The 12,618-nt window shown below is 44.8% G+C and overlaps 1 protein-coding gene and 1 non-coding gene across 8 annotated transcripts; one reads left to right on the forward strand and one right to left on the reverse strand.

Moving 5' to 3' along the window:
• On the forward strand, positions 1–6,521 carry LOC105914793. Of its 2 annotated transcripts, XR_002678617.1 has the most exons (10): positions 1–901; positions 966–1,093; positions 1,173–2,349; positions 2,424–3,194; positions 3,428–3,760; positions 3,904–3,994; positions 4,083–4,692; positions 5,276–5,373; positions 5,671–5,756; positions 6,262–6,521. It is a non-coding gene; the product is annotated as an uncharacterized LOC105914793 (transcript). The 2 variants fall into 2 exon arrangements; XR_002678616.1 differs by having other exon boundaries at positions 1,173–3,194.
• On the reverse strand, positions 6,047–12,204 carry LOC101759815 (serine carboxypeptidase-like 26). 6 transcript variants are annotated; one of them, XM_022828646.1, is made up of 12 exons: positions 11,839–12,204; positions 11,376–11,483; positions 11,205–11,300; positions 10,951–11,043; positions 9,914–10,002; positions 9,230–9,502; positions 9,001–9,149; positions 8,837–8,932; positions 8,569–8,674; positions 8,360–8,480; positions 6,648–6,859; positions 6,047–6,442 (listed from the first exon to the last, which is right to left on the reverse strand). In XM_022828646.1, the coding sequence occupies exons 1-12, from the start codon at positions 12,077–12,079 to the stop codon at positions 6,290–6,292; spliced, it is 1,737 nt and encodes a 578-aa protein (XP_022684381.1). In that variant the 5' UTR covers positions 12,080–12,204; the 3' UTR covers positions 6,047–6,289. The 6 variants fall into 6 exon arrangements, with proteins under 6 accessions (XP_022684381.1, XP_022684383.1, XP_022684386.1 ...); XM_022828648.1 differs by lacking the exon at positions 11,839–12,204 and adding an exon at positions 11,667–11,820 and having other exon boundaries at positions 6,048–6,442; XM_022828651.1 differs by having other exon boundaries at positions 6,052–6,442; positions 11,830–11,970.
• Positions 12,205–12,618: the final 414 nt, after the last annotated feature.

A 12,618-nucleotide genomic window follows, 5' to 3' on the forward strand; every position in this document is an offset into this window, starting at 1 on the left:
ATACTGAAAATGTCATTTATATCATATTTGTGTTACTTAGCACTTTAGTAGCCCTTTATTCGTATAGTTGATGAGCCCTTTATTCTCAAATGCATTGACTTCTCATTTTTGTTTGAAACCACCTTTTTCATCAATGTCTATTTGCTTGTTGGTAAGTAATAATCTTATAATGTTTTGCAGGATTTGAAACCACTAAGGGCTAGCGTGCACTCACCATTTAGGTGGAATGAGCGGTACGCGCAGTACCTGCAAAGAGCAGGATTTTTGGATATTGCGGTTCAGGTTGTCGCGGGTGTCCCTCCAATGGACGGACCGTTGTTGACCGCTATGGTCGACAGGTGGCGTCTGGAGACTCACACCTTCCATCTCCCGTTCGAAGAGATACCATCACGATGCAGGACATTGCTATGATACTTGGTCTTCCACTGGAGGGGCATCCAGTGACAGGAATCATACAGAACGAGAATTGGCGTGACATGGTAGCAATGCATATTGGGATTAGGCCGCCAGAGCCAGAGGACGGAGCCAACTCCAAGAAGACTTTTGGTGTGAGCTCTGCATGGTTGAGGGAGCACTTCAACGTTTGCCCGCAGGGAGAAATGACGAGGTTGTGCAGCGATACGCTCATGTTTGGCTATGGCACTTTGTGAGCACATTCCTCCTTCTTGATACAGCCGGGAACACGGTGTATTGGATGGTTCTCCTAATTTTGGGTCAGGATTGGGACAACATAGCACTGTACAGTTGGGGCTCAGTGGTTCTCGCCTGGCTGTACAGGCAGCTATGTGAGGCTTGCAGGCACACTGCGAGGGATTCAAATGTTGGAGGGTGCACCTATATGCTGCAGATCTGGATTTGGGAGCGAATGCTCGTGGGTCGATCTTGCCGTCTCCGCGTCGATGTAAGTTATAATGGCGAATTCCCTTTTCTGCTTTAATGTTATCAAAAATGTTGTATCATTGCAGCCATGGCATCGAAACGATGCTCATCCCACATCTATCATGTGTGGAAGCATGTGCGGCCCGTTTGTGGCAATCCGGATAGGCGCTACAGGGCCTACACAAACGAGTTGGATGTTGTCACGCAGCACCAGGTAATTTGCTCACCAGAGTTTTTAAGCTCTATTATGTATAATGACATATGAAATAAGTATTGTGTACAATTTTTTGAAGGTTGAATGGAAACCGTACGATCGTCAGCACCTAAGCCAGATCGTATTTTATGTGGGAAGCAGTGTGGGAAGCCACGCTTACCAATGAACAATCAACTCTGGGTATATGATCTCGTAAATTTTGGAGTAATAAATAAGCAAAATTCTTTCCCAAACAAGGGTCGTCCCTAATGGAGAACTCAGACGAAATTGGGAAGATGAGTTCTGAACCATCTTATCCAGACAGCTGAAGTGAGTGTGGCCAGCGTATCGTGGCTTATAGATGAGTTCTGAACCATCTTCTCCAAATGCAATGCCTAGGCTGCCACTACAAACATCTAAACGGAGCCTAGTAGAGTCAAACGTTCAGTGAATAACTACTCTGCTTGGCGTACATGTATTAATTTTTTCTGCTCTTAATGAAACCCTAAATCGGCGGCAAGTAATGGCAAAAATCCGTTTTGGCCATAAAGTTTGAGCAGTTCAGAAAAAATACGAAATTTTGAGAAAAAAGAACAAGCACTCCAATAGGTCCTGCGGTAGTGCAGTACCCTAGCGGTTCCATTCGACATTCCTTTCCGACGGTTCCTACAGCGGCGCTGCTCCTCCCCAGACCGGCGGCGCGCCTCCTAGCAAGACCGGCGGCGTGGGCCCTCCCCAGACCGGCGGCGCCCCTCCTTCCTAGACCAGCAGTGCCCCTCCTCTGCAACTTCGTGAAGGTATCAAGGATAAGGATTAAGGTCTTAAGGAATTAAGGATTCATTGATTCAATATTTCAATTTCAAGGATTATTGAGTATGTGGCTATGTGCTGCAGAGTGCAGACTGCATTGCTGCTGTATGCATGATTCAAGGAGTTGTACTGTTGTAGTATAAATGGCTTGCTCGTATGGATGATTCATTGATTCTAGTCTTCTAGACCTTTGCAGCCAATACTTCAATAATCAGTACTATGGTCTTTGAGTATGGAGTATGGACAGAGTTTGCTATGCTGTTTGCTTCAATAATCAATACTATGCTGTTTGCTGACTTGCTGTTGCCAATTGCCATGAAATATGTGTTGAAAATGGTCAAATATGTGCTGAAACAGGGGAAATTCTGCTGAATTTTTGCAAAAACGCTAATCCGAGCATGGGTGATGGAGAGAATCCGAGCATGGGTGATGGAGAGATGAGCATGGCTGGTGGAGAGCATCACAAGGTCTATATGACTGTGTATGGTTGTCACTTCAATCGTAGCATGCATGCAAACTAACTATATATTGTCTATCTCAGATATCAAATGTGAAACACTATTGCCGCCTCCAGATGATTGGAAAGTACGTTAGTGGATATTCACCTAGGCAGACTTACCTAGTGCATGAGTTGGGAGCGGGCTTTGTGTTTAGCATGGGAACCAAGATGCCATTGAACTCTTATCTCATGAATTTTCTGATTCGTTGTTTTCGTTGTGATAAGGAAGCTCTAGAAATTGAGGAAGGGGCATTCATAGAAATAAGACCCGTACGAAGGATCTGTATAATATGTCCAATACTGGGAAGAAACTAGATCATGGTGGATATCCCAAGTTTGAAGCTCTTGCGTATGTAAGGACGACAAAGTTCAAAGACCTAATTAATACCTCTATTGCCGACTTATGGGATAGAGTGAGAAAGGCTTCTGATGAGGATTTTTGTATCCTTTTCATGTTGGCATTACTGAACACGTTTTTAGCTCCTTCCAGAAGTGAAAAAGTGGATACAAGTTTTTTAATAGATCTCATGGATCATGAGAAAATAAAGGAGTTGGACTGGTACTCATTCATTGCCGATTACCTTATTAACAGTATAAGGGCATACCAACAGCAAAAAATTAAAGATGTTCCTGGATGTCTTCACCTTCTGCACGTAAGTTCAAAGTCATGTATATCTTTGCATGCAGCTTATATGCGCGGACTACGTGAAATATCACGACAAAGCACCACGAACTGATTTTCCACGGAGTATGCATATCAAGGATGCAGATCTGATGTGTGCGGCTAACCAAGTGTCACGTGTTAGCCTGAAGGTAATGTTACTAAGATTTATGTATGGTTAAGAAATTCTGTAACATGTGCATATTTCAGTACCGTCCTCATTATTTTCAGAATAGCAAGTCGGCTGACAGCATCCATTTAGAGAGCATGGACTCATCTCCTCAGATCTTTAGAAACAAAGCGAGTCTATGCTTGTATAAGAATGTGATTATTTTTCATACTACTCCCGGGGAGCTGATGTATGTGCCAATTGTTTTTTTCTCAGAAAGCTCGTGCAAGAAATACTGTAACCCAAAAAGCCAGTGCAAGGGTGCAGAATGCAAAAGTTCTTGATGACGTTACTCATCAAGTCATGAGTGTCATCAAGAATTATGTAGATGTCAGCCGCGCCAGCGTGGCGCTGACTTGGTGGCGCGCTTGACGCGTCAGACCACCTGGCGCGGTAGCACCTCTCGTACCGCCGCGCGACACCCTTCCTCCTCCTCTCTTCCTCCTCCAGCCAGACCCGAGCAGCACCTCCAACCCGTCGCCTCCTCCCCGAAACCCTCCAAATCCGGTGATTTTTGGTGTGGAAATTGATCCCCACATTCTTGGGAAGGTATTCTCCCACTTTTTTCTTGTTTTACTGTACCATTTGCTATATCGGTGGATGTTTAGGTGACCTGATCTTAGGATGTTGTTTCGAATTTACTTTCTTATTTCACTAGCAGCTAGCGGCTCACGTCTCTCCTCCTTATACAGAGAGATCTCGCTGTTGGCGACAATGGTGCTCAGGGTGCTCTAGCCGTGGGTGTGGGTGTTCAAGAAAGATACAGATGTCACAGAATCACAGGTATGAATTTAACTCTCCTTTCTTAGATTCCTCAGCGTTTGCTGACTTAGCTCTGTTTTATGTGTGACCTGTTCACATATACCTGTAGGCTGTACCTCGCGAGGTGACCGGCGAGGAGGCCAGGAACGAGGGGGCTGGCAGTGGTGGGGTCATCATTAATGATGAAGCCATCAGGCAAAGTTCATGAACAAAGACGGAAGCTTTGCCTGGCTTGAGTACATCGATTACATCAACTTCCGAAGAAGTAATCCAGAGATGACTGATCCGGAGGTCATCGACGAGATGCTTCGAAGGAGATACGCTGTGGCTGATCAGGAGATGAAGATCGTGGAGCATCAGGAGGACGTGAGGGTCGACGAGGCAGCGATGAAGGCGAGGTTCGAGGACTGGATGAAGGAGTATGACAAGACCTACAAGAATGAGGAGGAGAAGGCTAGGAGGTATGAAATATTCAAGCAGAACGCGATCAACGCCGACAAGGCTAACGCGTCAGTCCCACATGGTGCCCATCATGCACCTAACAATCTTGGGGACTGACCAAGGAAGAAATCTATCGTCTGCGCAGCCGTCAGGATGACTTTCCCTGGGAGTCCTACTTTTGTAGAATGAGCAAGATGTATGCTGAGGGTAGGGTAGATGGCGTTCCAGGAACTGTAGATGCTCATCAAGAGGTGGAGTGCACCGAGGCTGTGAAGCAGGTATACTTCCCTAATTATCCGCACAAGTATCGTTGTTCCTTAAACAGAAATATGCACCGGTAGCCACAATCAGATTTTTTTTTCCTATGGCATGCATGTTTAGGATGCAGACAATCAGATCTTGTCATTCCCTTATTTTGATTTAGAATTGTTGAAGTAGTCTTTTAATTTTTCCAAGTGTTGATAGTTACTGAATTGAACATTTGTAAAGCAGGCAGGAACTAGTTTGATTTTCATCTCCTAGTCATTATATATGCAGCAGTAGCTGTGTACCAACCGCACCATAGGAGCACTGAACGTTGAACGAAGTCCTGCTGGGTTTTACTGTTTACATGAACAAGAATGCCCTTTTCTTCAGTCTAACATTCAAGCATGTGTGTAGGCGAAAGAGTCATTCAGTTTCCAATTAGCGATTAGTTTCTGTATTGATCATTTGAGAAGCAGCTAACAGCTCCTACGATCCCTCACTGCTCTTTGCAATTTGTCTCTAGCAGACCCCCTAATTATTGTTCATTTTTCACTCAGCTGCACCATATTTCTATTTGGATAATTCTGTAATTTCTAGCATTTTGGATGAGAACAGTGCTACAGGGAACTAAAAGCAAGGAAGGCCAAACAAGACGCAGCCGCAAGGAAATCCGAGCAAACCGCAGATGCAGATAATCTCTAGCCAGAGACAAGGTATTTCAAAGCCCTAGTCGATCTTATCCTTTGTTTTGCATCCAACATGTAAGGTTCTGAATTTCTAGGCCTCGTGTGAACAGCTCCATTCCTTTTCCCCACAAAACATAAAATCTTCCAATTTGCACGATCACTTGTTTGAGCATGTCTACAGAGCAATCCAGACTGGTCGATTAGTCTTGCACTTGCATTACGAGGTTAAATCGTGTGAACTAATATTATCAGTACAATATGTCTTCTGTTGCTTTACTTTCTTTGTAAAATTTTCCTTTTTGTAATATAATTTGCACTCATCAGACTTGAGGCTGATTACCTACTTCTTGTCGGAGTTTGCTTGAGTCTAAGCATTGCAAACATTGCTGGCTTCACCAAATATAACAAAGGTATCTCTTTATTGAGCAGTTCACTTTCTAGTGAAGATTTCTTGGTTGAGTTAATTTGCTCTGAACTGATTGACCTCTCAGAAACTGATGATTGATTCAGATAGACAGTATGTCAGTGTTTTCTATCAAAACTAAGTATAGTAGCTTCTGAAGACAATGATTTTCAATTTTACATGACTTCATTTCGTTCGATAATGTGCGAGACAGTCAGCTTCTTTGTTTGTTACCTTAGAAGTTTGGCATGTTACAGGAACAGAATTTCACCAGCTATTATGCTTGTTCAAGATCATCTCTTTGAACCTTCACTGTAGCGATCTTGTATTACATAGCATTCTGCTGTTATTTCTTATCAAAGGTTTAGGCCCTCCTTTACTTTTCATCTCGTACATGTCTCTATTGTTGTGGAAATAGAACTTTTAGCTTGAAAGTTTGCCACAACTTGGTGCAGAGCACGACTTGCACCAAGCAAAATCTAACATACTCCATTGCTATTATTATTTTGCAGATGCCAAGTAGAACATTCAGGCGTTCGCTCAAAATGCGCTCGCTTCCCGTGTCACATCACCGCTGCAATCAGCATTCGGAGTCATCTGAAATCCCACATGGAGCCATGGAGGTGCTTTCCTCTGATTGCAAGGATGAAAATTATTACTGTAGTGAGCACTGTACTTGTCTGAAACTGGTACCTGATGCAGAAATGCAGAAGTGATCATTTGTAACCATGAATTTTTTTATTTCTTCTCATAGTTTGATTTGATTCGCCAATGAAGATAGTACGATAGGCCTAACTACTGTACAGGTCTGTGCTGAAGATAGTGATGAGAAGGCAAACATGCTTCACTGCTTTCTATTTCTTTTCAAACTAAAAAGAAATAACAAGGCACATCATACTTCCAGAGGTTCATGTCGGGCTGGTCTTCGTTCATCGTCGTAATCACAGAGAAGGAGCTCGCATGTCTCAAGTGGCGAGTCTCTACTCGAGCTCGCAGCAGACTGTACACAAACTCCATGAGCTTGTCCTTGCACGCCGCAGGCTCCTCGCCTCCTCGCTTGGTCCTCCCTGAATCTGATGTGGGCTGTGGCCTCTGGGCTGCGCGATCCTCCTGCGAAATTCCGGAATTTTGAAACGGGTAGGAGCAGCAAGGTTAATCGCAGCCGAAGATGATCGTGGCCAACGCCGCCGATAGATCATGCTCTCGGACTCTCACCGTGAACCGCCGCCCCGCCGGGTACTCCGATCTCCTCTGCCGTTGTGGTCCGATGCCCGCGCGGCTCAGAGCAGTGGAGTGGGGCTCTCGTGGTAGAGCAGCGCCTGAGCCAAGGACGTGCCTTGCGCTTCCGGCTGGAACGGAACCTAGGGCGGGCGGCGGCGGCGGCCGTCGGTGCCGGAGGCGGAGCCGACCAGACAGGGTGCTTTATGCAAATATACGTTCAGGTATTTTGCAAAAGGACCCCTAATTTGGATCGTGAATAATAATCGCGATCCAAATAGGGGGGTTTTATGAAAATAAACCAATCCATAATTTTCAAAAAGACCCCTGATTTGGATCGCGCGATCCAAACCAGGGGGTGTTATGTAAATATTCCGGGGCAGCGTCAGGAAAGCCGATGAGCCCGCGCTGCCGGCGGCGACCTCCGCCGCACCGCGGCAATAAATCCCGCACTAGCCTTCGGATCCCACTTGCCTACCCGGCCGCTGCCTCCGCCTCCCCTGGCGCTCCGCTCACGGTGCTCGCTCCTCCGCCGCGTGGTTCGGTCGCGGCGGCTGCAGCTAGGCGGCTAGGCCAGTGCCCAGTAGGCCTTCCCCTGCAATCCACCTGCTTCTCCTACTTTTTGACATATCCTAAATCTTGAAAAGGCAGATATATGCTTCTAAAATTACTAGTCCGTGATCTCATCACGAGTCGATGGACTCTGATTCAAACTATACGATTGATCAAGAATCATGAAGGGCACTACAGGAAAATGACACAGCAATAACCATGATGATGGCATGGCATGATAGTGCATCGTTCCTGCGCTCTGCACACACCACATATATGGGGCTCAATTCCTTGCCACAATCAGGGCGCGTTTGGAGGAGCTCCGGCCGGTTCTGGCTCCTCCTGACACGTTCACTGTTGCATTAAAAGAGTCGGAGTCAGAGGAGCTACAATTTATGGCTCCACCGGCTCCTCCAAGGTCTGTGAGAGGGAGGAGGAGAGAGGAAATCAGCTCTCGTGAACAGTATCACTACAGTGCATGAACAATAACATATTGGTGAAATTGGAACTAGGAGCTCCACCAAGCTGGCCCTCCCTGTTATTACTCCTAAACAGTTACCACAACTCCTATCCCGCATGAGGACAACTTGAGCAGCAATCTGGCCTCAAATAGCAAGCGGCCCGTATGGCCCAAAGTAGCATTTAGGAAGGCAATTAGATCAGCAAAGCGCCAAATCAAAACGCCTAGCAAATATGCTGATTTTGCTACTAACTAGTAGAAGAATTCGACAAAAAGTTTAACTGTAATAGGTCTCAAGTCAATCGGCTTCGCAGCTTTAACCCAAAATCTTGCACTATCCTATCGAACCATCCATCACCGGTGTGTCGGAAGCTGCTCACCGCGAAGGAATGTGTTGATCAGCGTCAACCCTTCGGCAGGCTTGTTGAGGGGCACCAGGTGGCCTGCACCCCTGACCGTCACCATGCTCATGCCCTGGTACTCCACGAACCTCCCGGCAACCTGCATTCCATGATTCGCTCCTCATTTCAGGCTTTTCAGCTATCACTGATCGCAGAAACGTTCAGTGTGCAAGAAGTTCAGTTCAGACCTGTTTGTCAAGGTACCAGGGTTGCCACTGGGTCTTGGTCGGCAGACCGAGTGCTTCCACACAGTACCGGGAGCCAATGACAGGAACCCTTCCATCCGCGTCACCACTGCATGATAAATACAGAGATTTAGACTACGGAGATGGAGAGTGATGGATGGGTGTTAAGCATCTTGGTGAATACTTGCTGTAAGATTGCAGATTTTCAGTCTTTTAGAGCATGTATACAATTGTGCCTTCTGTGAGTACAGAAAGGATCACACATTCACACCTGTAGAGCCAAACTCTGAGCCCTGCTTTGATGAGCTTCGAATATATTGGTAGGACCGAAAATACCGAGAAATTGTAGGAATTCAGGATAGAGTCACTGCATAAGAAACGAGCTTATGTTATATTTTGTGTGGAAGAATCGTGGGCAGTTTTAAGGCAATCTACCTGCAGACATGCCATTTCCCTGGAAGCAACCCACTGATATTTGCATGGAAAGCTTTCTGCACTTCCTGCTTGTTGAAGTAGTCCTCAGCATAGGATGAGTAGCATGGATCATAGCCAGAGAACATGTGTATCCTTCTCCTGAAGTGCTCCTGGCATTCCACAGATGAGCATCACTTTCAGAAGGATCTCTGACCCGGAACTGCCAGAATTAATGTCTATATTTCTTTACCTGATCATTCTCGAAGAATGCTTGAGCAGCAGAAGATGGTGAAGTCTGATTTAGAAGGCACTTGGGGGCATAGATGTTGTATATGTCGATCTCTCGGTACTGACTATAGACGATGTCCATGGCGGCACTGCAATCATCAGACCAATTGGAGTTCTTGAAGTTGCAGTACTTTTTGATGCGGTCGTACACTTCATCCGATACAACTGCATGGCTCCAGGCATACTCAGCTAGCCCTTTCGAGTCATAGTAATCGTTAGTGATAGGGTTGCCAGCCTGCATTGAGTCCATTCTGAATGTTATGGTCGTGCAAGAATTGATTTCTTAAGCCCAAAACGTGAATCTAATTCTTGTTTCCATTCTTTCATGGTTCACGTGCCCATTTTAAATTCTGAAAATATGTATCTGCAACAAGTAGAAAACTTATCTAGTATCCCAAAGAAACTTTAAGTGTGTGTGTGTGTTCTTCTGGATCATTGGATGTTTTAGTTCGCATAATATTTCATTCCTTTCATGATTGAGAAAACTTCTAATCAAAATGCAATGTTTTTGAAATATTATGCACTAAACATTCAGATTTCAGACCACCAGAAAACATCCTATTCAAGTTCTGTATCTTTTTCTATCATGAAACAACTTATTTAGAATAAATTTTCATGCATCATAAAATCTAATTTAAACCCTTACAATGAACCCCTTGAGGTTGATATATGCTTTGCCCTTCTTGTCCATGTTCCTCTCATAAACAAGTTCAGCAAGTTGTGGCACATAATGACCTGCAGCACACCGAAGTCCAGGTTTCTTCTTCAGTGATGTACAGACGACGTTTTGCAGGCATTTCTCCACACATGCTGTTGCCAACCAATGTGACCCATGAACCTACCACACTAGTTCTTTGACCACTCTTTATAGGAACATATGTCTGGAGATCCAACGAACCACTCAAAAACCAAAAAACTAAATGATATGCTCATACACCAAAATGAATTTTTGTACTTGGTTTCAAGAAAAGTAGAAAAACTAATTCAGTATGGGTACCCTTTGTGTTCTCAAATTCAAAAATCCAAGCAAAAATAAAAAATAAAAATTGGCCTGTCTTCTCTGTTCTGAAGAATTGGATGACAGTCAGCATATTGTGCGACATGAAAGCAAAGGCTGAAAATGATGCCTAGATTCTTTCAAAGTGCTGCTTTCTGATCTGGCATTTTCTCTAGCTTGTGTGATCTATTATTCTCTTAGGAGATGGTGAACTATGGGTTGTCGCAATCGCCAACCCAGTGGAAAGCCAAGCTGTCAACCCGTTCTAGAAAGTAACCGATGGTTTTTCTGAGTGGAAGTTCTAGTTTCTGATAAGATGGTGACACTATCTTGTCAGGCTCAGGCATACTTGGCATATTGAGAAACCCAAGCAAGAACAGAAACACTTGGCATATTGAGAAATCCAAGGAAGAATAGAAGGTTGGTGAAAGTCTGAGCTGCTGCCTTCCTTTTGGAATGTGGAAAAGAAGGCATATAAAGCTACACTCACATGCTTCACACCAGATTTTGTGTGTTCTGGATTCCTTCTAGCACATCTTCTACATTTCTCAACAGAAGTCCAGAATTCCAAACCAATGCAAGGCTGCATAAAATACCTGCATAGCTCTCTCCTGCGAACCATGTGTCCAGAATTCCAAAAGAGCAAACCAAGGCTGAAACCTTTCATGGTTTCAGGTATAAAATACCTGCATAGCTCTCTCCTGCGATGTAGAACCCTCTGTCCTTGTACTCCGGAAACCTCTCTAGCCAGTTCAATAGGAAGCTATAAGCATCTTCAGCTAAAAAAAAGGTTACACAAAATCCATTTCTTGATCAGCAACCACATAACAACCGAAATTCAATAGAAACGCAAAATTTAATCTTTAGAAGAAATGTTGTTTTAGGGTTATTTTTATAGTAATAAAGGGTCAGGCAAAAAATTGTTTTACGATCAATTTACCTACAAAGTCATCATTCAGTTTGTCAAGGTCAGAGGATTTGTTGGTGTAGGAGAAGCCAACCCCGACAGGAGACTCCAAGAACAGCAGGTTAGCCTCTGGCAATCACAAAAAAAGACTTAGCATCGCGCTTCAAACAAATGTAACTGACTTTGAGCATGAAAAGAGAGCACCTTTGTTCCATGCGTATTCATTGAACATGAGGCCTGCTCCTTGTCTGACAACTCTGAGAGGCCCCAGCTCAGATGCAGCTCCATAGCCAATCGACGAGCAACCAGGTCCTAAGTGGTAATAAAAGTTAAAGCTGCTCGATAACAAAAGCACGAAAGGAGTAAGAACAGAAGTGCTAACATGAGACAAAGAAAAATTCAGCAAAATTGTCAGTAATAAATATAAATACAAATGATCGCAAATACCAAGAACATGAATCGACACACAGAAGGACAGAGCAAGAGCAAATGTACCATTAACCAATTGGCAGGCCATCACTGCTCAACAACTAAAGAAGCCAAGAACAGTGGTAGCAGCAGTACAGTCAGAATCTCAAGGAGTAGTAAAAGATCACTAGTTTCCAACGACCAATGGAGATGAAAAGCTAGTTGAAGTTTTAACTTCTAAAGGTAGTACAAGGGAGACCTCCGTTGAGCCAGAGGAGGAGCGGCTTCTCCTCCGGCGCCGTCTGCGCCTCGAAGAACCAGTAGAAGAGCGCCCTCCCGTGCCGCTCGTTCACCGTGACGTAGCCGGCGAACTGCGACACGCTCGGGGTCTCCGGCTGGCCGGGGAGGCGCGCCACCCTGTCGGCGTCCCGCGAGCAGGAAGAGAAGGCGAGCAAGGCGAGAGCGGAGACGAGGCGGAGGCCGAGACCTGCAGCTGCCATCGCCACGGGTGGTGGCCTGGTGGGAGGAGATGGTTTGGGCACCTCGGAATGCGCAACTGGAGTTCAGGTCAGGGGTTGGGCCTCTTGGTCTTCCTCTGCCCAGCCGCAATTTGTACACCCACCCTTCTTCCGTTGCAAAAGGCAGAGTTTATGGCCTGTTAAATGGCACACTGGCTAGAGTTTAATGATGAATTGTTGGCAACTTTCTCTTGACAATTTCAGGTGTTTGCTAAATTTCTCTTGCTTCATAATTTCCAATTTTATTTAAATCCGTCCGAGTCAAAATTGAAAAAAGTTTGGTTATATTATATCCTTTTACACTTGAGTCACTTGACACCTTATTTTCTTGAGCGTAAAGGGGTGATGTTAAGACTACACCCAATAGGAGTATCATGCACGTTAAATATCTGTCACGTAGAGTTTTTCTACTGATGTGTCAAGAAAATTAAGCAGAGAGAGAGGAAGCGGTATAATCATTTTTAATAGGTACTGAAATGTCCATGTAAAAGAGACATTCTTCATCATGCAATTTGGCCTGT

This window comes from Setaria italica, chromosome VII (assembly GCF_000263155.2).
Source record: "Setaria italica strain Yugu1 chromosome VII, Setaria_italica_v2.0, whole genome shotgun sequence".
In the NCBI taxonomy this organism is placed as follows: domain Eukaryota; kingdom Viridiplantae; phylum Streptophyta; class Magnoliopsida; order Poales; family Poaceae; genus Setaria; species Setaria italica.

What these genes read in the sequence shown, in the direction of transcription:
- LOC101759815 (XM_022828646.1), bottom strand. Translation starts at nt 12,079, where the DNA reads ATGGCAGCTGCAGGTCTCGGCCTCCGCCTCGTCTCCGCTCTCGCCTTG. An exon ending in CCTCCTCTGGCTCAACGGAG is followed by an intron (nt 11,484 to 11,838) that starts GTCTCCCTTGTA and finishes ATTACCACTTAG; the next exon opens with GACCTGGTTGCTCGTCGATT. An exon ending in TGAATACGCATGGAACAAAG is followed by an intron (nt 11,301 to 11,375) that starts GTGCTCTCTTTT and finishes TGTGATTGCCAG; the next exon opens with AGGCTAACCTGCTGTTCTTG.